The sequence below is a fragment of the Dermacentor andersoni genome, chromosome 1 (assembly GCF_023375885.2).
Source record: "Dermacentor andersoni chromosome 1, qqDerAnde1_hic_scaffold, whole genome shotgun sequence".
NCBI classification, from domain to species: Eukaryota; Metazoa; Arthropoda; class Arachnida; order Ixodida; family Ixodidae; genus Dermacentor; species Dermacentor andersoni.
In genome coordinates this window covers 222,513,899-222,540,397 of record NC_092814.1, presented here as the reverse complement: position 1 = coordinate 222,540,397, position 26,499 = coordinate 222,513,899, and the positions used below count along the sequence as shown (strand labels likewise).

Here is a 26,499-nt window from a genome sequence, read left to right as displayed (position 1 = left end):
ACAATTTTACTCTTTCTCTCTTCAAATTGAGGTGAATCTTAGACCTCACCAACCTATGATCACTACACTTTACCTAACACTTCTACATCCTGCACTATGTTGGGATTGGCAGACAGTACGAAATCTGTTTCATTTCTTGTTTCACCATTAGGACATTTCCAGGTTTATTTTCTGTTGACACGCTTCCTGAAGAAGGTGTTCATTATTCGCAGTTTATTCCTTTCTACGAATTCTAACAGCATCTCTCCTTTACTACCATAAAGTGCACTTGACCAACTAAGCAGAATGCTTTTGTAAGAGCTGTAACATGCAACAGCTAAAATCTGGTAGTTCCTAGTCACTTATATTAAATCATTAAATTTAAAAGCTTGTGCAATAGAGGAGCAAACAACAAGCCACGCTTCCCTCCATTCCCTTGTTCCTTTGAAAGTATTCTATTACAACATTAAAAGCCAACCAGTACAGAAAGGGTAAATTTTCTGAGCCACCTCTATGCTATCATGCAGAGGGATTGCAATTTCAGTCATGGTAGGTAAATCTGTACTGACATTCCCCACTCTATGAAAACAACTTCATTTTCTACTACAACAATCACACAGTCGCCTACTACGATCAACTCGTCAAACTGAACATTTGCCAGTGCCACATGGGGCACGTTCGTCGGTGTGGGCCACACACATCCTACACATATCCAATGCCATTCTGCACAAAGTTTCATTTGAATGCTTTGTTGGCACAAGACTTTTGCTCAAGAGTCTTAGCACAGTAAAAATGCTATGAACTACTGGTGGAACCAGTGCGACTAACACGCATGTTGTTTGATAGTCAATCTCCACCCTCTGGCTCTCCAGACTTCACTGGGCCTCTGCTGCGTCTTCGATTAGCTGGGCCATCTCTCTCTTCCTAGCTCAGACTGCTGATACGTACCACCTTTCATTAGTGGCTCATCACCTCTACAATTCTGACTGCTCTAATTTTACACTTTCTTACTGAGCTCATCCCAATGTTACCTAGTGCTATCAACTCTAAAACCCCCTTAAAGGGGCCTTGACACATTCGCGAGAAAGTTTGTTGGGCAGCACTGATAGCAGCATCACGATGCGGCAATTTTGTGCACTTTATGTGATGGATGCGACATCAATGAGTGGCACTAGTATCACTAGTTGAAAATCTGATGTGCGATTTAAGTTTGTATGATATTATAAGTAATGAAAAAAAAAAAAGAAACTATGGCAATACATTTTACAACTGCTTTAAGTATCGCCTGGTTATCAGACAGCCACAGGTGAGGTGTTGCAACCATGGGAACGATGCATCAACACGCTCAGCACATGGTATGCCAACGGCTGCCTCGTGGAAGCTCTTGTAACCATAGAAGTGACACTGTGGCTTCCGAGATCTGACTGCGTGCCGCCCAAACACCGAGGCCGTGGGAATGCCATAAACAGACTGAGCAGGTTGGCAACCATGAGGCACCAACTCGATGCTCTGCGGTTATTGGCACCACTCTGCGACGTTATGGCAGAGTGAAATGTGGCATCCGGAGCCACGAAAATTCGAATTGAGGGTTACACCCTTTTTTCTTGTATTTTGAAGTTTTGGTAACAATAACTTGGGTTTGCGTGCATTAATTACCATTATTTCTTTTACTGTTAGTTTTTGGCATGGCAAGAAAAAGCCTTAATAAAGTGTTAGAAGCTCTGATTCTTTTTGTTCAACATTAAATCACTTACAAACAATAAATTATGAATAGTACCAGCTTACCCAGGCAACACCATAGACTAAAAGGGCCAAACTAAAAGGTCAACATAAAAGTTAAAGCTCCAAGGTATCGGTATAAGCTAATTAGAAGTCACACCCCAGTGACGGACGACGGATTAATTTTGACCACCTGAGATTCTTTAATGCACTCCTAATGCATGGTACACAAGCATTTTTTTCATTTTGCCCCTATCGAGAAATCCCACCAGTGACGTTGTGCCTACACATGTAGAATATCCTACCCACTGCAGTAGGTAGATCTAACTGCAACAACTTCTTAGCTATTGCCTGTTATTCATTAACAACATTTTCACCATATACTGTAAGAGAGAAGTCCTTGAAACCTTAATGACCCCGGAAATTAACAGTGCTAAACAGACAACGACGAAGGAAAAGAAGAACACGACACTGGTGCTGAGTCAGTGACTCAGCACCAGTGCCACATTCTTCTTTTCTTTTGTCCTTGTCTGTTTAGCGCTGTTAATTTCCGAAACATGAATTACCACCAACTCCCCCAAGTTTCTCTTCTAGCACAGTTAATTTCTTGCACATCAGGCTCTGTCTTCTAACCTTAATGACCCATGGAATATGAATAAATGATCACATTAACAAAAATAATCATGACAACTATTTTGCTTATTAATAAACCACAATTACTACTCACATTACAGTTTGTTCATATCCCTATAAAAACAATGCGCCAAGGCTAAGCATGTGGCTTCTGTTATCTAAGCAGCAGTAGGTCCTCAAATGTGATGTCTTTATATACAAGCACAGAGATATCATGCATACCAACTCATGAATTGAGAGGTGCTCAGCTTGAAAACTGCTCGGAATGCCGTTTCAGATCATAAAGTGCTAAGGAAAGGTAACTTTGAGCTCATAATCCAGCTCATAATACGAAGAATTCTAAGGAAAAAGACGAAATTAAAATTTTTTTGCTAGTGGCCCCCCCCTAGATCATTTACCTTGAGAAGCAGCAGCTCCAACGCCGGCTTGTGGGCCATAAGCTGTCGGTACACTTTGTCAGCCTTCTCAAGTAGTGCATTGATAGAGGCCACAGCCTTCTTGCGGTCCTCCTCACCCTCAATGGGGTCAACGGCACAGCAAGGCTTGGCAGTCAAGGTGTAGTCAAACTTGGCATACTTGCAGAAACCACAGGAATTGCACAGGAATGGGTCCTTCTCATCATAATTAATAGCACGGCACTTGTGGCACTGAAATACATTTTCTCCACAGTTGGCACACACGCCAGGGCTAGCTGGCACAGAGGCACTGCAACGTGGGCACTGCAGTGTCTCTGATGATGCCTGCACATTTTCATAGAAGTCTGCATACTCTATCATAAGGTTGCATGCCACAATGGGAAGTGGGAAGTCCATTTTGAGCTCAGTCTGGCCTGCAGCCAAGGAACAGCGTTTGGCACGATGCCACATGGCAGGCCTGTTCTTCAGCTCCACGACTGACTGTACTGACCGATTGTTGTAGTAGATATTAATGGCTCGCACCATTTTACTACGTTTCAGGTCTCCAATGCGCAGCACAATGCGCGACACTGTGTGTGAGCCAACCAGCTTGACAATTTGGGTAGAAGTGGTGAAGCGCGAGTCCACCTTTATGGCAGACAGTTTGATGTTTGCGTAAGCCACCTCGGGGTTGTTGCAGACAAGGCAAGGCTCGCTTTCCAGGTAGTAGCCATCCATTTCTACTAGGCCTCGTATAGAGTTGTACAGGCTGGAGTTGGGGTGATTGCACAGGAGCTGGTTTTGCTGATGCAGCACAGCCAGTGCCTTTTCAGTGAACTCCTGCTCAGGCTGTGGGGCCTGCAAACATTCCCATGAACATTGCACCTTTGTTATAAGGAAGCCTGTCAAACAAATTAAGCATGTCACACAATTATCCTTCACAGAAAAAAGAATAAGGTGTTCTAGGCACTCAAGTGTCATATCTCAGACACATACGCTAATACAGTCGACTTCCATTAATTCGACCCTGACAATAGCAACAATGATTATCTGGCAGGTCGAATTGGACCTACAACTAGCCTGTGGCCATGGGTCCAACCAGTTTTGGTATTTCTGTATGTTCTACATCTGCAAATAAAAATTGAATTGAACTGAAAAAAAAAAAGCAAGATGCAGAAAAAAAAAAAATGATTCATTTCGCAGTACTTGTCCCATTCTGACAGCTTTTTGTGCATACAAAGTAGAAACTAATGTAGAAATAACATTAAAGCTCCTAAACAAAATATAAATCTCATGCGCGCCCGATTTTTTTAGCAAGAAAAGGGGGGGGCAATGGGCCTAAAGTCAGCTTTTCTGCACGGATTGTAAAATTCAGCTTCGTGACAGTACAGCCATATTATGCGATGAAGCATATGCAAGCCACGAGTGCGGTTTAGGTTTTGTATCCAATTGCAACGTGCAGGCAACTAATTTTCAAAGGAAAAAGAAGGCGTGCATTATGTTCGAGTAAACACAGTAATAAGACGGTGGACTACCACTACTGCTTAAGAATGTTCCTAGTGAAGGGTAAAAATAAGCGTTTTCAATGGGAGATTACATGTGTTCATTGAATTTACTGCCCCTTAAGCTCTGTTGAGACATGCTGCCACTAAAGAGGTCTGTATTAGGGGCATGATAGTAGTCACGCGCATACATGCTGGCTGATAAAAGTTTGAATTATCTGGTGAAGGCCAATTTTAGGATCGAAATAACGAAAGTTTAGGCCCATAGAAATGCATAAGCACTGACTGGGATCTTTGGTCGGGATCAAATTAATCGTACAGTCGAATTAACCAGAGTCAAATGAATGGAAGTATACTGCACATATTAACCCTTCACAGTTTATTGCCAGGAGCCACCTGCCATCAAAGAGTGGCCGTTCTGGTCTAATGTTGAGAGGCACCTGCCAAGGCCTTTTACACTGAGTGCATTCTTTGTCTTGATGAACATGTAGTACCATCTTTCGCATGCTCGCACATGTGTGCAGTTCTACTAATTTATCATGTTCCCTATAAGTGTGGCAGCACTAAAGTAAGTAATCAAAAAGGCGTAAAAGCACCATCGGCTCGAGTTTTTCTGCAGCTGCTGAGCATATCAGTGACCTCAACGTGCACATTTTACGGGAACAATTCTTTTGGTTTCAGTGAAAGGAACAATGACTTTACTGAAGAGGAAAATCGTATTCCTCAATCAGACGAAACTTCATCTAATGAGTGCAAGAGATGCAGCAGACACTCTGGATGAGAATGACAACATGCAACAGAAATCCTGGGTACTGAATGGTAGCATATCATTTCCAAGTACTGATAACAGACTGGAACACACATGAAAAGAGAAAAAATAATATCCTACAATACATCTGTGCATACAAGTACATTTTTCCTGCAAAGCTTAAAACTAGCGAAATAGTTTCAGACCGGACTCGTTGCTAAGTTAGAGTTAATGTAGGACCAGAAAGGGTTAATCAATATGACGTTCATTAATGTGAATACCTGACCAGTGCCACCTCATTCATTTGCACTCAGCGAAAAGAATCCTCAGATTTCTTTTACTGTGACAGTACTATACAGAACAAAACTTGGCTTTTGGCGATGCAGTGAGGTATCTCCTTGGCAGAGCAAATTGTGGTAATTTGTGTGGCTGAAGCCAGGTTATGGAACCCAGTGTGCCTTGACATTCATTGAAACAGGCTGCTGTGCAAGGCAGGCAGAAAGCTCTGTTCAGAAAATATGTGTAATCATCTGAATGTGACAGAGCATGGTACAGTTGACTCATTACAACAGATCCCGATAACCCGACAAAAAACGTCCGTTTTATGCGAAGTTCGTAACATCCGAAATGCCTCACTTCTGAAACTTTCGTCACGATGCATAACACCTTTATTGCAAAAAGTGAGCGACGAATGTCCAAAGTAAAAAAGTTTCGCCCAAAAGCCGAAGCATAGATCGCAATAGCAAATTAAGCAAGATAGGCGCAGCAGCAGCAGCGAGCGAATTGACCTTTGTACCGTCTCTCGCTTCAACGCAAACTAAACGTTGAAAGCACAAAGCTACCCGTACTGGGCACACTTTGACCACATTACAGATCGCATTGAAGATGAGGGCCGCCGCAGGCGAGCACTTTGTTCCCATTGCAGATAGCTTTCAAGATGCGGCACCTGCATGGGCATGCACTTTGTCCCCATCGCAGATCGCTTTCAAGATACGGCGGCCGCGCAGTAAGCAGCAGCCACCAGAAGAGAAGCCCCATGCCCCGCGCACGAAAGAAGATGGCGCGTTTCCGCCCCTGCTTCCTCCCTCGCACACGCGATATTGAGCCGTGATTGTTGGCTGACCCTCGCAAGTCAGTTGTCAGCCCGTGTTGACACGGCAAAAGTACGTTTTAAGCACCAGATTTTGAAAAAAAATGGCCGCTAATTTCGTCCGCTGTAGCCAATAAGTCCGTTGTAGCACGGTCTGTTAAAAGCGAACTTTGTTGCATTAATAAAATAGCTAGAACAAACTAAGGCTGAAATATGGTCCGTTATATCCGAAAGTCTGTTGTACGCAGGTGCGTTGTAACGAGCGTAGAGTGTATAAGGGCTGGGCACTGTTGGTGATATTTGTAAAAGAAAGATGGTATACCTACAAAATGCTTTACCATGAAAATGCAACGTATGCTCGAACATACTAGCCTTACGTGTCACAGACAGAAGGACACACAGGTGACGGTGTCGTACCAAAATGATGGGGTAATTGTTGAACACCACTGAAAGTGCAAAGTTGTATGAATATCCATAGGATATCTACAATACAGCAGAAGCACATAATGCTTAAACACCAGGTAAAGGCGGAGAGCAGGTGCAATGCAAAAATCTGAACCACGTGTCCATTGTGCTGTGTTCTGTGAATTCAAGAGTTCAAAATAGTGTATACATGTTAAAAAACCTAAAATAACAATAAAGACGACTAAGTATGTTTTCCACAATTTTATTCTCAAGTATACCAGACTATATCAATCGTGTATTGCATGTTTACCATGGGCAGAAAACACCGCCACACAAGTTTTTCCCAGAGGTTGTGTACAAAACGCACCTTTTATGCTGACTGCCACAGGGAAGCACGATGGGTTAAGATAACCAATGCTTGTAGTGCCAGAGATCAACACCAGCAAGTAAAGTAAAATGGTACAACACTGCTGCAATCATGTGTGTGTTTTCCAACAGCTTGAGAACATACCTAACCTCTCAGCGAAAGTGCGTTCCAATCAAGACCAGGAAGAACCATGCATAAAGATACCTTTGCGGGCAGTCTTACAGCTCCTAAAGAAAAGCTGATTATCAGTATGCTCACCTTGAGTGTAAAGTAGCCCAAGAGGTCCACGAACTGTGCTGCCTTTCGTCCATATGAGGGAAGGTGTGGCCAGAGCTCCCACATCAGTGTCAGCAGGGCCTCTCGATGAGACGGCTGCGAGTGTCTATGTAGCTGATGAAGAAGCGAGTGTGCTTGCCATCGCACAGCTGTAGAGTTGCACTCAAGCAGGAATGCACGCACAAACTGGCCCAACAGGGAGCGCTCCACAGAACTATGTACTTGCTGTGCCAGAGCTGCACACTGAGCCTCATCTGAATTCTCAACTTCATCAGGCTCCTCTGATGTGTCCCGCTCACGGCGGTGTGGCTGCTTGAATGGTGAACCAGAGGCGGCATGTGGCTTACTTGCTCCCTGCTGATGTTGGGGGGGTTGTTGCAATGAAGCTGTACCACATAGTCCACATTGAAGCAGCTGCAGGATGATTGAGGCCACTCCTTCATCGAGTAGGAAGCTCACCTGGGTAGTGGTATTTAATAAGACAACTGAAGGTGCCGTAAAGATGAGCAATGTAAAGATCAACAAAGACTTTGTCACAGTAAATATGACTGAATTACAGGTTGTGGGGGTTTGTGCTAACATGCACAGCACCAGGGTTGCAATCACGGTCTATGGGTGGTAGCTCCTGTGAAGCCTGCTCAGCTATGATGGCTATAGCAAACTAGGTTTGTTATAAAGGGTTGCCTTGCTCAGGTGGCCGTGGGAACAGGTGGGTCCCAGAGTCCGATAGCTAGGAGCATCAAAAGTAAATCTGCCAGGTGAAAATGCCTTAGCACTTTGCATGCTGTAAGGGAGAGATGCCGAGTGAGCATCAGAAGCGCCCATTCTTCAGGCACGTTTTACGCACAATACACTACATAAGTCATGCATGCATGGGAAGCAGGCTCTGTGTTGTGCTGGCACCAGCAGGGAATGTATGCTAGCTAAAGTAAGGCTGGAATGACATTTTGCCAGCAAACACCATACGGCAGCGCGAAGAGTATTTCCTACCAGATTACAGTAAAACCTCATTATTTTGGTTTTTCACGAGACCAAAAGAAAATGTCCGAATTATCCGAATGTCCAATTATCGAAGGTATCAAGTGTTATATACAGTGGAAACCCGGTTATACGTCTCCCGGTTTTGCGACGACCCGGGTTTCACGACGGATTAGCGCAGTCCTGGCGAAGTTCTCATAGAAGCAATGCATTAAAAACCCCGGTTATCTGATGAAATTTTACGCCCGAGCTGTGTTACACGACGACCCTTGCAAAGCCCAGGATGGAACGGTGGACGAAAGAAAAGTGCCGCGGGGCTCTCTCCTCACTCCCGTCTCTCTGCATGCGAAGCGCGTGACACCACTCGATCGGTTCGCTCCGGTGCAGCTTTCTCCCCTGCCTCGTCTCATAATTCGTTTCTCTCTCCCCCACCAGCAGCCGCCCACGACGCTCGCTGTGCTGAAACAACACCTTTTCTTCTCCACAATCCCTTTCTTCCTCTCTTCTCAGTGGTGGCGCCTCTCGTCGTGTTGGTGAAGCGTTTCTCTCCCCCCTACCAGCAGCCGCCCGCGACGCTCGCTGTGCTGAAATAGTGCCGTTTCTTCACTACAATAACTTTCTCCTTCTCTTCTCGGCGGCGTCACCTCTCGTCGCGTTGGGGAAGCGTTTCTCTCCTTCCAGTTTATTGCACGTGCTCTTCGTCGTAATCCTAGTGACCAGCGTTCAGCGGAGGTTTTGTGTTGTGTGGAGCAACGCGACACACGATGTCCCGAAAGTGGACAGTTCTGTCGCTCGACGATCAGCTGAATATTATCGAGGAAGAAGAAAAGCGGCATGCAGCCATGAAAGCCAGCATTGTCGGGGACCTTAAGATACCCGAATCTTCGCTTAAGACGATCCTGGCAAACAAAGCGGTGATACTGCAGAATGCCAACAAGTTCGGGCTCAAGTGGAAAGCAGCAAAAGAAGGACAACATGAGAAGTTAGAAAAAGTTCTCGTCAAGTGGCTCCATCAAGCACGGAGTTCTGCGATCAACATTGGCGGCGTTATTCTAAAAGAAAAAGCGGACCTTGTGGCATTACGTCTGGGCATTGACGACTTTCAGGCATCGAACGGGTGGCTGGATCGCTTTAAAAAACGAAACAGGATTGTGTACAGCCGCTCCTGCGGAGAAAGCATTTCCGTGGACGTTTCAACGGTGAACGAGTGGATGGAGTCGCTGCCGGAGATGATTGCTGCGAACAAGCCCTGCGACGTTTTAAACGCCAGTGAGAGCGGTATTTTTTACCATATGCAGCCCGAGCAAACCCTTGCGTTTAAGGGTGACAGCTATCATGGTGGCAAGCGTAGTAAAGAGCGTGCGACGGCACCATTCTGTGCTAACGAGGACGGTTCCGAGCGCTGCCAGTTCTCGTTGTTGGAAAGTTTGCAAAGCCACGGTGCTTGAAGAACTTGAAGACACTGCCGTGCAGCTACAACTTCAACAAAAAGGCGTGGATGACGTCTTCGCCCTTCAGCAATTTTTTGCAGCAGCTGGATAACACTATGGGTGCCAAGGCAAGGAAAATATTGCTTTTCGTGGACAACGCACCGCACCGTGCCACCCACCCGATATGTCCAGCCTGAGGAACATAAAGGTTGTTTTTCTTTCCGCCCAACTGCACAAGCCGATGCAGCCCCGCTGGATGGCGGCATCGTTAAGTGCGTCAAGCAAGGGTACCGGAAGCAGTTAGTGCAGCGTCGGCTGGCGGCTATGGAGTGCAGCGGTTTGGAAAAAAAGATCACTGTGCTCGACGCCATGCATTTTATTGCCAGTTTGTGGAACGCAGTGTCGCAAAGCACAATCGCTAACTCGTTCAAGCACTCTGGCTTTAAGCGAGAGACTGCCTCCTCTGCTGGGGACGCAACAACCTCGATGCCGCTCGAGGCCGATGCAGGCTTCGCCGACAACGATTTCGAGGGTTTAAACTTCACCACGACCTTCGCCGAGTACGTGGAGGCCGACGACACCGTTGCAATCTGCGGCGAGGTGTCGCTGGACGACGCAATCGAGGAGGCTTTGCCTAGTGCCAATACCACTGCGACATCGGACGAGGACAACGACGACGCCACAGATGCCGTACCTCTGTCTACCCCGTTCGCCGGGGTGCTACGGCACATAGACGGCATCCGGAACTTCATCTGTTCACGCGACGCCGCAGAGGACCTCCTTTTGGACGTTGCCTAACTCAAGTGAAAGCTCTTGGTTCACGGATCAAACAAGGTCCCAAAGAAACTTACCGACTTTTTTTAAAGTTCGCGCCGGTTGGCGGGAATTGCGACAGTGGGCAGTGGAGTGCTGTAAAGCTTCGTTTGAATAAAGCATGATTGGTACCTGCACTGCAGCATTAATTCTTATCGCATTTACTTTTTTGGTAATTTGGGTTTCCAAGCCCTGCAGGGTATGTCAGTAGTTTACATTGAAGTTTCTCGTAAATCCGTTGAGCGAAATAAGTAGCATTTTTATAGGCATAATTTATGTTCGGATTTTACGACGCCCGAATTTTACGACGTTTTTTCGCGGTCCCGAGAAAGTCGTATACTCGGGGTTCCACTGTAAACAAATGCTTACTACATTGAAACTTTTATTTCCTGACTGAATCAGCAAATCCTGTTTCTATTTTGCACAAAAGTAGTGTGAAAGCTGCAATTTTTGTCATCTTGTGACTGATTGGCGCTCATAGCAATGAAGGCCTCACGACTTCCTTTCCAGTGTGGCTGGCCGCAGTGCAAGACGCATATTCATGCGAGACATGCTTTTCACTACCTTCTGCACATCCAGACTATTTTTTTGGCAATGAGCTGGTTGGTGACAGCATTGTGAGGTAGCTGGTGTGTTTGATGGCAGTGTAGAATCACTCTTCCTCCTCAACGGCTTCCACCATGCTTGACATTGTGCGCACTGCACTGAGTAAAAACACCACTGTTTGCCGCAACCACTGCGGATGAAAGTATGGTCACTATTGATGCTATCATGGATAGAGACCATGCAGTTCTGAAGGCACGTGGCCAATGTGTGCAATGAGTTGGAACGAAACTACTGACTGGTGCAACCACTGCGGACTAAACTGTGGTCGCTATTGATGCCATCCCGAATGGTGACTACACAATTGTGAAGAAATGCGGCCGACGCATGCTGAGCCAAAACAAAACTACTGTTTACTGCAACCACTACGGACAAAACCGTGGATACTATCAGCGCAGTCATGGATGGCAAAAATGCAATTCTGAAGGCCGGTGGTGAAAGCGGTGTCATGCGCAGCAGTGAATGCACAAATAAAGGCTTTAAAGTGCCCTGAAACACTTTTTGAACATAGTAAGAAAACATTCCCAATCTTTTATCGAGGTTCCTTTGAACATGTGAGCCAAATATTATTACATTGCATGCAGTAGGAAATTCACAATCTTGTGTCAAAAGCTGTGAAAAATTGCTTGCTCCCTCTTTTCCAATGTCATCATGCAGTGCCATCACAAGAAGCGAAGCCCCACAATAGGTATTGGCTGATCTCGTGATTGTGAGGAAATTCTCAGTAATACGATTATTGCTAATTTGAATTGAATAAATGAAAAATATATATGTCTGCAATCTCGAAAAGAGAAAAAAAAATCATTTCATCTTTGCACTGCCGGTCTACACATGATAGTTGCATGTTGCTGCAGCTGCTGCACGTGGCCTCTGAGATGAAAAGCGTAGCTGCAGGGTGCCGCCCCTAGCCATCTCTCCACCGAGATGTTCAACCTTTAGGTGGGGGCCAGCGAGGATTTGCTCCCTTTGGCCCCTAGCCATCTTCTCTGTGCAAGTTTCTAGTGTGCAAGTGGAAATGAAAGGAGAGAGAAAGCTGCTTATTGGTCCGATAACTAGGTATATCTAACCTCGCTTGTGCTTGAAGGATTCAAAAAGTTGCGGTGGCAGATTCGAGAGGTGATGTTATTTGAAAGTGATGTCATTCTACGATTAGTTAGAAAAGCCCCAAGTAGGCACAAAGCTCGTCTTGTTCCCATACGGTTTCTGCTGATGACTATAGCAATATGAACTGGGCCACTTTGCTTCGGTTGGATGCTTGCCACTCTATGAGGTTTGTTGAAATTAAATGGTATGCAGCAAAACAAGTCCAATTACCAAAAGAGTTTGATGCCATTCACCCTTGAGGGTTGATTTTTTCAGCCATAAGTGACCGGCCAGGGTCAATTTTTTTTATTGCAGATTACAATTCTACTGAGGGACCTATTTCGAAAAAATTTACCGTAATTTTTCTAGGGTGACCGTAAAGTGAGAAAAAATATTTTGCATTGGTATATATGTACTGTTTATTCATGAAGAACAACAATAAAAAAAAGGAAATAAACTTATAAGAATTAAAATTTGATGCATTGTTATACACATAAGGCTTAGAAAATGCGCACATGAGAATATTTCGCAATTGTCAAATGTACCTGCTCTTACACTAACATTTACGTCCATAGCCTAATCGAACAGTGTAGGTGAGCGCACCCAAGAAAACTGTGTGGTTGTGTGCCCGTCAAAAAAGTAAAACTTGTGACAAACTTCTGCTAATCTTCATCTTATCGCCAACCAGAGGCAATTAGTTTTCGTGAATCTCCAAAAAAAGAAAACAAAAAGAAACGCATGCATGGCGGCATCTTTCCTATGCTCACCCCTGTGAGCACTAAACGAGCAACACAGAGCAGCACAATTACTTGCGCTTAATAAATGAAATAAAGAAACGATAAATTAATGGAAATGTCAGTGTTTGCTGGCTTCTTATGATATGAATAATAAACATCGGGCCCCTTGGTTAAGCCCCTTTCTTCTCGTTCATTACATAACGAGGGTCTCGAATCCGGCAACATCGATACGTTCAGGTAGCATGTGTGGGTTTATAGGCCAGTTGCCTTCACCCAAAAAGATCCCATTCTCGTGACGCCTACGGCAAAAAGGATGTTCCACATCCGTCGCCAAGGTTTGTGAGTGGTGGCGCTGGCTAGCACTCCCAGGGTTCTACTAGTAAACATAAATACCCAAGAAAGTGGATGGGGAAACGGCACCGCGGTAGCTCAATTGGTAGAGCATTGCATGCGAAATGCGAAGGTTGTGGGATCGTTCCCCATCTGCGGCAAGTGGCTTTTTCATCCACTTTCATTTCCATTAATTTATCGTTTCTTTATTTCATTTATTAAGCACAAGTAATTTCCTCTATGTTGTCCTTGGCGTCAGTGTTTGCTAACTTCTTATGATATGACTAATAAAAATCAGGCCGCTTGGTTAACCCCCTTTCTTTTCATTCATCTACTACAACTAGTGTGTTTCCTAGTGTATGCTGCATTATATATGTTTTTTAAACATTTCTGCTGGTGCAACATATACAATAGTGTGACTTATATTTTTTTCATGCATGTACACACACTGCCTGGTTCCTCAACCAAAACTGTTCAGCATTGAAGGGCCCCTCACCAGGTTTGGCCATTTTAAACAGACAATTGCAGTTTATACGATACATGCTGAAGATTGCGTCTGAAAAGTTTTACACAGCTGCATGCCACAAAAGCAGCTCAAATCTCAAACCAAGCACCCCGCGCCCTCCTTAAAGGGACACTAAAGGTTACCAGAAACTCAAGTTAAAGTGGTAGAGCAATGTTCTAGAACGTCTAAGGCGTCAATATAATCGCGAACAGAGCTTTAGTAACCGAGAAATTGAGGTAAATGCATGACACGATTTGAGACCCCCCAGCGACATTCCGGTACTAGCCCGATGACGAAAGCACTCCTCATAATTTGTGTTACTAATACGCAACTACTCGTATTAAAAATATCATTTCATTCGATTATAAGACGGAAAAAAATGCTACTTGTCTACGTCTATTCGATTCTAAGAAAAAATAACATTTTGACGTTACCCTTCAGTAATATGGGTGTTCGAAAGGTTTCGTTTTCGCTCGACTCAGCGCGCTCGACTCTGCGCCGCGCTGGCTTTGGAGTTTCAGTAGTTTCGTTATCGCGTTGTGCTGTGAGGGTTCTGCTGGCTCGCGAAACTTTCATTTGGAACAAGCAGCAAGAATGCCACGTCCATGTGATGTCGTGGGAAGCCCTCGTTGCGTTCCCGCTCCGGAGAGCCGGTGTCGAGGCCGCCGTCGTAGTACGCAACGACGCCGGCAGTGCGAGCTCTCAGCAGCAGGTCGCGCTCGTCGGTGCTCAAATCGCTGAAGTTGAGCCCACCATCGCGAGCCAATCTGTCGGTGTCAGGGTCCATTGCGACGAGCGTCGAAGTTTGCGTCATAGAATGAAGTACCAGCTTATGGGCGTCTTGCACTGGAGTTTGAGGTATAGTAGCGGAGCCTGGTGGCGGTGCGGGAAACGACATCTGGGTCGTGCCAGCTTTGGTCGTATTGAGCCCTGGTTGTGGCGAAGCACGTTTCTAGGCAGAGTTTTGCGTCGATTCGCACTTTGTTATGCCCTGTTGCGAGTGCGAAAAGGCTCGTCACTTCTCACAGACCACGCCGACCACGCTGCGAGCTCACCGCAGCCTATAGTTTAACGAAAACGGACTCTCCGTGTGCCGTGGGAAGTAATGTGGGATGTAATTCGTTTCTCCTTCCGCTAGCCACCATACTCGCGCTTTCGCTCTGCTGTCGGCTCTGTCTTGGCTCTGTTTCTGGCCGCGCGTTTGCGTTTTGCGCAGAAAAGCCGTAGCGCCGTCTGCGGACGCCGTTCTACTCACCGATGGCGCAACGTCACTATGAGACCATGATGTCAGTACTCCTCGATCGGAGGGCGGGCGATTTGAACTGCGCTAGAGGTACGCGGACGCTTCAGAACGCATTTTCTCTTAAAATAAGTCCCTCCTTGGCACGAAACAAGCGTTTCGAGGTTTCTGTGATGGTATTTCAACAGTCCACGTTGACTTAATAGTAACCTTTAGTGTCCCTTTAAAGGAGTAGTGTTCCCAGCCGGAGATTCGAGTGGGGCACCGAGATGGACAAACATAATCGTTTGAACGTGTCACCATTTGTGTGACTGTACGTATGAACCATTGTGCATTGGCGTCCAGCATGGGGCAAACCTATTCGCTTGATATCCTGTCAGGGAGAGTCAAGACTTCCTCGATTCGTCATTGCCCATTGGCATGTTCCATTAGTTGTAATTCGGCTAACTGGCATTGCCTTATAAAAATTCGCAGTTCCGCCCGAAAGGCGTAGCACCGATTGCGATAGCAAATTAGTAGATAGCTGTATAAAGTAAGGATAGCAGTTTTATCGGCCGCATAAACTTGTAAAAATTTGATTACTAACTAAATTAACAATGATGGAATGTGTAAGTGAGAATCAATGAGGACGTAGAAAGAAACAGACACACGGAGACAGCACTGTCTTTGTGTGTCTGCTTCTTTCTACGTCCTTGTTCAGTCATGCTTTCACATTCTGTCATGGATTCAAACCAATTAGCCTATCAACGTGTTTTAACTAAATTAACCAGCATGGTGTCATGTACGCACTGTAAACATGAACACACCTTGCTCGATGATAGCGGAAACTGTCTGTGAAAAAGCTGGGGTTAGGAATCGTTGCAGCAGCTGCGAGTCGATTGACCTCCGTGCATCTGTCGCTTCAACGCGTACAAAACGTCGAAAGCAGTGCATACGAAGCTACCGGCACTACACGCACTCTGCAAACATCGCAGTTCACTTTGAAGATTAAGCCCACGTGGGCGCGCACTTTAGCCACGTTGCAGACTGCTTTTGAGACACACGAGCGCCAGAAATGCGACCCTACGGCGTCCGCCAAAGGCGTCTACTACAGCGTCTGCGATTCACGTGGCCAACGCCGTAGTAGACGCAGCGGTTGTCTCCACTCTGTATGGAGCAGCGGGTGAGGAGAACATCGAGGCGTCCTAGCAGCCGCCGGAGAAGAACGCCCCTCCTCTCTCGCCTCACCCCCCTGCCTTATGCGCCACAGGAGAGGGCACGCATCTGGGCGGCGTTCCTCACTGGCGCACGTAAGATTGAACCGTGTTCCCCGGCTCACCCTCACATGCTTTCACTCAAACAGAACCTCATGGCGACGCCGACGGCAGAAATACGCCTGGAGTGTTCATATAATTGCTATCAGTAACAAAAGGTGCAATAAATGCCCTTTTGATTGTTTGCACTACTGTGTTGTCATTCCTTTGTGCCAAGAGCATGTTTGAAACCCCACAATACTTACACGCATACATACAATCTTGTACACCATAAAATAAGGTAAGTGCTCAGACTGCCTAACATTAAACATTTTCTACCCTATCCACATCCCAATTAAGTTTTCAGGAACACTGGCAGATTGCCCTATTTTACCTGAAAGAGGAAGGGCAGAACTGTGTTGTCATGCTGGCAGTAGCGCTGCCAGTTAGCTGTGCGTGAGGTAGCCACTTCGGCACATGCCTTGAGATGCTCCACCACCAAGATAAGGGCATCATACGGCAGTGCAGCTGTGCCCATTGAAGGTGCGGTGGTCCCACTGGCCCCACACACCGTGCGGGCACCTGCTAGATGTGACTCAAGCGCATGGAGGTCACGCAGCTGCCTGTACTTCTCCTTGGAGCCACACAGGAAGAGCAGCAGCTTCCGCACTTGACGCCGGATGAAGGGTGTTTGCTGCACCATCATGTACTCGCACAGGTATGAATACCATGTCGAACCGAAACTGGGTGCTACGCAGCCAGGGGGCACCACAGCCCACACCTTCTTCACCTATGCATGAAAATAGATGGCCATAAACATAAGAAGCCTACATTAATAAAAAGCCTGTTGATAGCAAATTAACTGCAGTGGCACAGCACATGAGAGGCAAATGACAGCATAGCAGGTCTCGTAAACTCATTTTAATCTTGCTGCCAAAATTATAAAATGCTATGAATAATTGTCATGATCAGACTGAGAATATTTATGACAATCAATAGTGGTAGTGGTTATTAGGAGATTAAGCAACAAGCATAGTAGAACCTTGCTGATACGATCCCATTTCGTGCAATTTCCCGGCACCAACGTTCGCAATCGAGAACTCAAGAAATTACTCAATACAGTTAAGTTACTTTTTTACCAGTTAATATGCTCCTGGAAAACACTATCTTTCAGCACCAACTTTCAGTACATCGCCAAAGTGCAATCGTTTGCTATGTTTACCAGTTGCTAGATCTCACACAAATAAGAAAAGGTGCGAAGTACGCACGATCGAGAGCAGTAGATGCCCACCATGGTAGCTTCCTTGCAATAGTCGCTAGCCCGTGTAATTTAAGAATGCCAGCACACAGTCACTTTCCTAATGGCAAACCATGCAGGTTGTTGCACATTGTGTCCCCAGCTGTTGCGATCAACCTTATCGCGATAAGCGTCTTCATTTATCTAGCTGTCTGATTGCGCATATGGCATAGTGACGTAAGTGTACTGCACGCTTTTAACAGACCATAGCCCAAACATGCCACCGTTTCCTGCTGCAGGCAGCATGAAGTGATTATCATGTTTCGCTCTGGTGTAGCCTACCAGCTCAATTTTGTTTCAGTATCCCGCTGCCATCTTAAAGCACTATGCAATAGGAAAACAAAACAAGCGTGCCTTAAGCCTCTTGGGCCAAACCAGGTCAACATGCATTGGCGTCTCTCGCTGAGAGGGCACATCAAAACTTCTCTCCGAAATGCTCTGCCCAGGGAGATTGTTGACCCAGGATGAATTCGAGGAGTGTAAACATAGGTTTGTTGAAGAAGCAAAAACGACAACATGCGTCTCAGGCCGTGCAGGCCCCACTGGTGTGCATCAGCACCTCATGCTGCAATAGTTCCCAAAAAGCTTCGCTTAGCATTGCGTAGATGTCAACTGCAGTTGAGTCTCAAATTTTTTAGTGAATTTCAATCGTACATTTTCAGAGTTAGTACATTTTTTTTCTTGCATGATTTTCAGAAATGTATGAACAATATTCTACTGTATTATTTTTCCTTACATTTTAACATTGCTGAACTCATGAAAAATAATCATAAATGCTGCACATCATAAACACTGTCATTCACGCATTTCATAAAAGACTCAACCCATAGTTCAACCCATGACATGCTCTTTGCATGTAATTGATTTTGATTAAAGGGGCCCTGAACCTCTTTTTATCGAAGTCGAGAAAACCATTCAAAGTTAAAACAAGCTATTTCAGAAATACTGTATTTACTCGATTTTAACGCGCACCCATTTTCCATGACCAAAAAAGAGAGAGAGAGAGAGAGAGAGAGAGAGAGAGAGAGAGAGAGAGAGAGAGAGAGAGAGAGAGAGAGAGAGAGAGAGAGAGAGAGAGCATGATACTGCGCACCTCGTGCTTTCATGCAGAAATACTATTTTCTCTCATTGGGAAAAAACAGATTTATTCCCATTACACTAAAATTGCGATGAATAAAAACACAAATGGAAGCGGCGTACCTTGCCGCCAAGATTTTCACTGTGCCGGTACGAGTCGCATGGAGCAATAGATATCACTCGTCGTCCCTATCAGACAACTCCTTATCGCTATCAACAGACCGAAGCATTTCATCCTTGATGTCGTCCATGGCATCCGAAATCCCGCACTTTTTAAAGGCCTTGTTGACCATGGCAGACGGGATTGTGCATCATGCATCTTTCACACATCCAGCAAAGTCCTGCAGCGAGGCATGCTTAATTTTATTGGTGGGCCTTAATTCGTGACAGCCACTGACAAGCCATCTGGTGTATGGTGCCCGAATTCTATCTTACACTGGCTTGTTCAAACAAACATCGAGCGGCTGGGGCTGCGATGTCGCGCCACCGGGTATCACGACAAGGTCGGTGTTGCAAGCAGCCAGCTTGTCCTTGATGCGCTGGTCAAGGTGGCACCTGAACATGTTAAGCACAAGCATCCCACGCAGACCCAAACTGCTGCCGGGTCTCTTCCGCTAAACATTCTCAATCCAGTCCGCAACCAAGTCCGTGGTCATCCAACCTTTTTCATTTACACGCACAATCATGCCACTTGGAAACACGATTCCTTTCGGGATTCGGGAGTGTCTTCCGTCTGAAGATAAGACACGGGGGCAGCATTGTGGTGACTAGTTTTTTTCGTGGCTGGAAGACAAAACATGCACTTGCTGCGCCCCCTTCTTTTCAACGGTTGTGGTGGCGGGCATGTCAAAGTAGAGCGGCGTCTGATCAGCATTTCCAATCTGTCCGAAGTGGTAGTTGTTTCTATGGCACAACTTCAAAACGTACTGCTGAAAACTGTGCAATTTCTTTTCATATTCTTCGGACAATTTTTGGCATATACCTGTCCGCCTTTGAAGAGAAAAGCCTTTTCTTTTCATAAAATTTGATAGCCAGCACCTGCTCGCTTTGAAGTCACTCCGCATTAGCCCTTTCTGTAGGGGCTAACTGCATCGCCCGTACTTTGAGCAGGTCGGTTATAACAGGCCGCTGTACCGTTCTTGCACGTATTATGCGAGCAGCTCTTCTATTTCGGCGAAGCTACGTGCTTTGGTCCACTGAAACCCTTCCTTGGTGCTTTGCTGGCGGAAATATTCTTGTGTTTGTGCCAGTCCCGCACGCAAGTGTACGGGAACTCCGAACACTCGTGATGCGGCCCGATTTATGTCCGTCTCCGCGCACATGATAACTTTCCTCTTAAATGCGGCATCATGGTGGCCTCGGCGTGTTTTCGCAGTCGGCGCTTCCATGCTGATTGAATAAACGCAGAAAACGGGAAGACAGGCGGTGGACTAGGTTACACCATAGCCTGCTACATTTTTTTCATGCCCGCCCACTCACGGGAGGAACAAAGCGCGCCATTCATACTGCCTAGTTCATGCGCCCGCCACCAGATCGTGCTGCCTACCCATACCGTCCCTGAGCAGGCAACGGGACAACGCTGTTTGCGCGCGCGCTCGTGGAGACAGGTTTGGCGTGCGTATTTGACATGGAACTATAAAATAAAATTGCACGTTGAATTGATGTTTGTAGACAATGTGCATCAGAAGTAAGCAACACAAGACATGTTGTGGAGAGTCAGCCCTTCACCAAAAAGCGCCCAATTGTGAGATCATAGCTTACAGTTTGAGGGTCTTTTGTGACAGCGGTTTTATTTCAAACACTTTGGCAAAAAAACTGTAAGCAACAGTTGCAGCAGGTTCTCTTGGTATGCTGGCGTTGAGCACATCAAGGTTTTGGGCTCGCGGAGTATTGCAGTGGCTTTATTCACAGCCTCCTTCAAAGGTTGATTCCGGTGCCTTCTTCTTGCGAGAAGAATGCGGATAAGTTTCTCTAATGTGTACGCAATATTTGTGATGCAATATTTGTGGGGAACATGCGTTTTCTTGTTAGAAATCGAACTGGCTTTACAAGGCTGCCTTGCTGCATTTTGTAGAGGCTCTTCAAGTGGTTTGTCGTTATTTCACCACCTTTTCTGATGTCACGCGACAAAAACTGTGATTGCACATTTTTGACCAAGTGGCACTGATAGAATGCTAGGAAAAGCTTTCGATTCGGTGTTCCTGGGTGCTCAATGCAATGCATGAGGCTTCCGTTGCATAGAAGTTGGAATGCTAAGACATTGATTTTGTGCTTGTCGGTGACAATACGCAGGACGAAAAATCCTATGTCTTCAACTTCCTTCAGGATGTGTCGCATGAGCGTGTGCAGCTCGCGGCCAGTGCAATTTCTTGTGAAAAAGTAGGCCACAGGTGCTTTGAACGAAACTGAAAGGTCGTTGAGGACAAAGCACAGAGGTGAGTTGGCCAGCACAGGCTCATTTGTTGTTTTTTTAGGAAAGCTCCCACCATAGTCTACTTTGCCGATGAAGGCGTCCCTTTGTTTATAGTAAAGTAGCCTCTGTTTCACGCGCATTTCGTCTACTATTAACGAGCACGCCCTGGCATGCGATGAGGGATGAGAAGCGAGCTCGGCTGACAGCCTTTGCTTCACAAGTCCCGTCACGCCGACTTCTCTATGTGATAAGCCCATAAAACGCAGACTGGGCAGCTGGAGAATGCCTGTAGTCCTTATATGCTCATGTGCATGAGTCGAGAGGTTACACAAAACCACAGCGTGGTGCACTGTCAGATCAGACCACGCTGGTTTCTTTTTCCCAACATTCTTAACTTGTTCTATTAATACCGACGCAGCCAAGTCTTTCTCCTTCGCTTTTTTGATAACTTGGAGGAAAGCTTGAACAAAGCACTCTTCCTTGAGCTTTTGTATTTCCTGTTCACAATTGTCGACAGTATTCTTGTGCTGCTCAATAAGCGTGAAGTCTCGTTCTTTGCGTCTAGTTGCCACTTTGCTTTCGTTTGTCCACTGTCGAAACCGAGAATTGTGAGGACACCTGCACTGCTCTGTCCACCTGCACAGTCGCAGTGATGGAGCACTCGCTAGCGCCATTTTTCACGGGTGGCAATGGTTCGGTAGCGGTGCAGTCCACAGGTGACAAATCTTCAAAGGCGATGCTGACGACTGGCAAGTCGTTGAGCGGATGCGGACACGACTCCATTTGGTTGTCACTAATGACTGCTGGTCGCTTCGGCGGAGGTGGCCTGGCTAGCGCAGCAGCCTCGTGCTTTTTCACTGATGTGTCGCTTCTCTCTTTTTTTAGGGGGCTGCAAGGACGCCGGATATTCTTCGAAAATGCAAGGGATTTTAGAAAGCAATGAGTCCTGGTGATGACACGACAATGTGGTGAAGAAGCACACCTGCAGAGCATTAAAGTATCTTGACAGAAGCTCAGGAGGAATAACGTGAATTTCATGGGCTTGACTCTCCATGGTTTAATCAAGATGACTTCTGAGGGAGGTTAGAGCTATGATGAACTAAGTACAAAACTGGATGGGCGATAAGGTATTAATGTGGTTTGCTTTAAAAGCTGTAGCTCAGGCAAGTTGGTAATACATATATACATTAAAGAATTGTAGTGTGAACATACCGTGATAAGAAACATACATGACAGGTCAAGAGCAACCTACTAAACTTCCATGAGTTTGTAGCTAGTGCTTTTCCCATTGTGCATGTTTCTTGTCCTTGCCTTTTTGACCAAACTTTACTTCAGGAGCTCCTATCTAAATACCAGAAAATGAAAAAGATCATTTTGCTCAGCATCCACTGAACCAATTTTGATTGTTGCAAAAAAAAAAGAAAAAATTACACACACACACACGCACGCACACACACATTGTAATGAGATTTCATGAAATGATGTAATGAGAAAAACGGGATAATCAGTCTATCAGCAGCCTAACAGCACGAGCTCTCTCGCCATCACCGCATCGTTCTTGTGTTGTGCAATTATTTTGTTTCATTTTTTTTCCTTCACCAATGTACACTACCTCACAACTGGAACAGTTGACTTTGTAGGTGACCCTTTGAGCCCAAGGACCATGTACCAAGAGAAAGTTTAAAGGGCTGTCTACAATATCAACTGTTCTGACTGTCAGGCAGCGTATATTGGCGAAGTAAAAATCCTAAACGGTCCCACTGGCTGTTGTGTTTGGGCAGCAGGGTGAGACACCCAAGTAGAAGCAGTCTCCACAAAATATAGGATAGGGTGATAGAGTGGGCAGAGAGAGAGAGAGAGAGAGAGAGAGAGAGAGAGAGAGAGAGAGAGAGAGAGAGAGAGAGAGAGAGCATAGAGGAAGAGGGATATGGAAATGGGCTGGTTGGGCCCACTAAGTGACATTCGGTAGCAATTTAAAAATATAATTTGTTATTGTGTAAAATCATGCTTGGTCCCAACAATGTGAAGTGTGGTTTTTTTTCATGTGCACCATAATCTCAACGTATGTTCTCAATGATTGTAAGTCCATTTTAACAGATAGCATGAAGGTGCCAAGGCTTTCTCTGCCAGATAATGCCACTAGGTGATGCTACCATATGGCACCTTTTCAAAACACAAACCCTTTAAAACAGAAAACAAACTGAATCAACCCTGCATATTACCTGGTATGGCAGGCGCAGGGCCATCTCTGTCAAAAGTTGAGGGTAAGCCTCAAACACGTCGTTAGCATGTCCCTTGACATACTGCCGCAAAAAGAAAGGAGACATGTCTGGGGGAGGTGAAGCAGGGTGCGGTTTCAGCAGTGGAGGCCCAGTGTTTCCACTCGAACTGCCTCCAGATGAGTCAGCATCAGCATTCTGCACTGCCTTCCAGTGCTCAAGCAAAGTACCCAGAACCTGCACATACATATTGAGTAAACTTACAGCATGCTCAGTGAAATCAGGCAGCACTCCACAGGAAGCCTGTGTATATTGTTGCCTCTACTTTCACAATGCGCATCTGCTTACTGTATAAGGTTTTGCATTCTTGCACAAGGTCAAAATCCAACAGTTCAGTGCCAGATTAATCATGCCATGCTGTGGCGACAAGCCCAGATATACCGAATTTAAAGGAATAGAAACACCATTTGATACATCAATATCTTAATGCTGAAAAATAAGCTGTAATATAAGGCCAAACTGAAAGGGAAAATTGTCATCTAACTATAGCATGAAGCTACAAGGGAAACCTATACATATTTCTCAGAAAGAAAGCTTTGAAGTTTTCCCTTTCATGATATTCCCTTTCATGCTGTCGTCCACCTTGTGGGGTTCTCGCAGAAGTGATTTGTCAAGGTAAAACTGAAGACGCCAGATTCTCATATTTTCTGTGACTGGGACAGAGAGCAACATTTAAGATTATCCCCTCAATAATTCACGGAGTGTTGAAAAGGGAACCGGCAAGACTTTTACTTTAAAGCATCATGTACAACAGCAGTTTGCATCATGATTGCGGACAACAATGGGGCATCGTAAGACTGGTCAAAAGTGTGGGGCCCTTTGAACACATGTCTCCAGTTCACTCATGATTCAGGCCATTTGCCGTGAGTGATCACTGAGGAAGTATAACTTTAACTCTATTTGAACTAGCACATGTTTTTTTCACAGCCACTGTTGTTGGTGGAACACAGAGCTTGAAGAAAAGACCCTTCTCCCCCTAGTGCTTAGCACTTTCCTGTCCACACCTATACCTATCTATAACCAACTCTCAATGATTTCGACTTCAAATTTTTGCCACGCTCAGAGCGCTTTTGGACAGCTAGCGCTATCTAGCACCTGAAAGAGAAATTGTTTTCCTAGTTTCAATTTTGCGTTTCTTTTTTCCACCGTAGGGGGGCTTTTTAAAGTGCCCTTTAGTCAGGCGTGATGAGCGCTCGTAGCTTATGACATGGCATCGATGTTGCGCGCAGCTGCCCTTCAGAAACCACGAATTTCCACGGATTCTGATGAGTCTGCATCATAATTTTTTGATAGTGGTAGCAGCACAGACTCGGAAGATGATTTCGATTTATCAGATTTCAGCACAGGCGGAAAAAGTGCAACAAATAGCCCTGGAACATCAACAGGTATCCGCCGGCAAGTTTCGTTTTCTACTCCAAACCGTTTTGTCACTGTTGCTCTCAGAGCTAAAGATATCCGGTGTGTTCTAAAGGACACAGTTCTTATCCGCAGGATGTCAACGTCATTTGGGCACTTGATGGGGGCGGTGCAAGAAGTGGAGTTTTGCAGGAAAAGATGGCCGGGAGTGGACCTCGGCACTGCGCTCCGCAATGGCGCGCGGCGGTTCGTAAAAGCTGCTGCTGTGAGGCTCTTACAAACTGCCGAATAGCCACTAGGGCTTACATTTTCCTTTGTATATAAAAAACTTCAACAGATACAAAGCTCATATTTGCAGGAATCTTGTACATAGCCTTTTTGTTCAAAATGTATATTTTGAATTTTTTTATGTTCTCTTGGTGCAAAGCAGCATTTATGTTTTAATGGAGTTTTCTCATTTTTATTACAAATATTTCTATTAAATAAATTTTTCAAACAATTCTTAATAAATGTTTGCTTGAAAATAATACCATTAGAAGCCCATTCCTTCTACAAATTTATACCATACATTCTAATATCAAACACTTGCTGTAGCAGTAAGAAAATTGTTTACTAGACTTCCCAAACAATGCCTATTGTCCTGCGGACCGGAAAAGTGTTAGGCACTTTCACCTTGCCTATTTATCGTTAAAACACATGGATGCCGAACTCTGGGACCCGCTTGGTCGCAGAGTCTGGGCATGTTAGCGCAGATACCCACAAAATGTAGTCTCTTCATCATGCGTTAACATGCACACCATTACGTAAAAGTGTGACGGATACCAACTGGCAACAGGAGGAACGCACTCTACAGCTACTCCTGGTCAGTGCTTAAACCTTTCAGGGTAGATTTTTTTTCGCCATATGCGACCACCCAGGGTCGACTTTTTTTTTTTAATGCAGATTCCAATTCTTCTTGGGGACCTATTTCGAAAAAAAAAAATATACCGTAATTTTTCTAGGGTGACCGTAAAGTGAGAAAAAGATATTTTTCGTTGGTATATATGTACTCTTCATTCATAAATAACAACAATAAAAAAAGAAAACAAGCTTATAAGAATTAATAATTTGATGCATTCTTATAGTTCAAGGCTTAGAATATACGCACACAAGAATATTTCACAACACTCGAATGTTTCTGCTCTTACACTAATATTTACGTCCATAGCCTAATCGAACTGTGTAGGTAAGCACACCCAAGAAAACTGTGTGGTTGTGTGCCCGTCAAAAAAGGAAAACTTGTGACAAACTTCCGCTAATCTTCATCTTATCGCCAACCAGAGGCAATTAGTTTTCGTGAATTTTCAAAAAAAGAAAACAAAAGGAAACGCATGCACGGTGGCGTGGCATCCTACCTATGCTCACCCCTGTGAGCACTAAACGAGCGAGAAACAGGCGGTCACCCTTTGAGCGATTAGTAACGAGATAGCCATCAGTTTTGCGAGCGCAAGAAGCTGAAACCGCCCGCGGCACGAAACCCAAACCACCGCCTGCCCGCCCGCCCGCCAATGCGCGAGCGGCAGTATATAGACGCGCCGGAGCAAACTAGCTCTAAAACAAACTGTGCAACGAAAACCAAGAAAGGGAAGTGCGAGAATAAAATTCCCTGTATTCCCACATAGTGGCACCACATGGCAGAAAAGAATAAGCTAGGAAATTGGCACGTGTTTTAAACGTACAGACAGCACCGTAAATATACGGCATCGACCATTTTGGACCTTCTTGCAGCGCCGTATATTTACGTCATTGACCCTGAAAGGGTTAACACACCTCATTAACCACCTAATTTCTTGAAAATGGCATCAAACGTTTTTATGATATGCTTAAAGCGCTCGGCAGCAACAAAAATGATATGGCCGACGAAGCGGGCGACCAAACACAGAGCATGCAATGGACAAAGACAACCACAATATTACAGTGCAGACATAATTGCCAGAGGCCAGATGCTGCAGTTCGCCGTCAAAAAAGGGCTG

The 26,499-nt window shown here is 45.3% G+C and overlaps 1 protein-coding gene across 3 annotated transcripts in view; it reads right to left on the bottom strand.

The window, feature by feature from the left end:
• Positions 1-26,499, bottom strand: part of poe (E3 ubiquitin-protein ligase-like protein poe) — a 590,397-nt gene that overhangs the window by 143,488 nt on the left and 420,410 nt on the right. For all 3 annotated transcript variants that reach the window (XM_055063706.1, XM_055063707.1, XM_055063708.1), the window contains 4 exons: positions 23,075-23,308; positions 16,460-16,855; positions 7,097-7,573; positions 2,730-3,584 (listed from right to left, as the gene is read on the bottom strand). In XM_055063706.1, the coding sequence (XP_054919681.1) occupies positions 2,730-3,584; positions 7,097-7,573; positions 16,460-16,855; positions 23,075-23,308 (1,962 nt within the window). The remainder of the gene's footprint in view (positions 1-2,729; positions 3,585-7,096; positions 7,574-16,459; positions 16,856-23,074; positions 23,309-26,499) is intronic.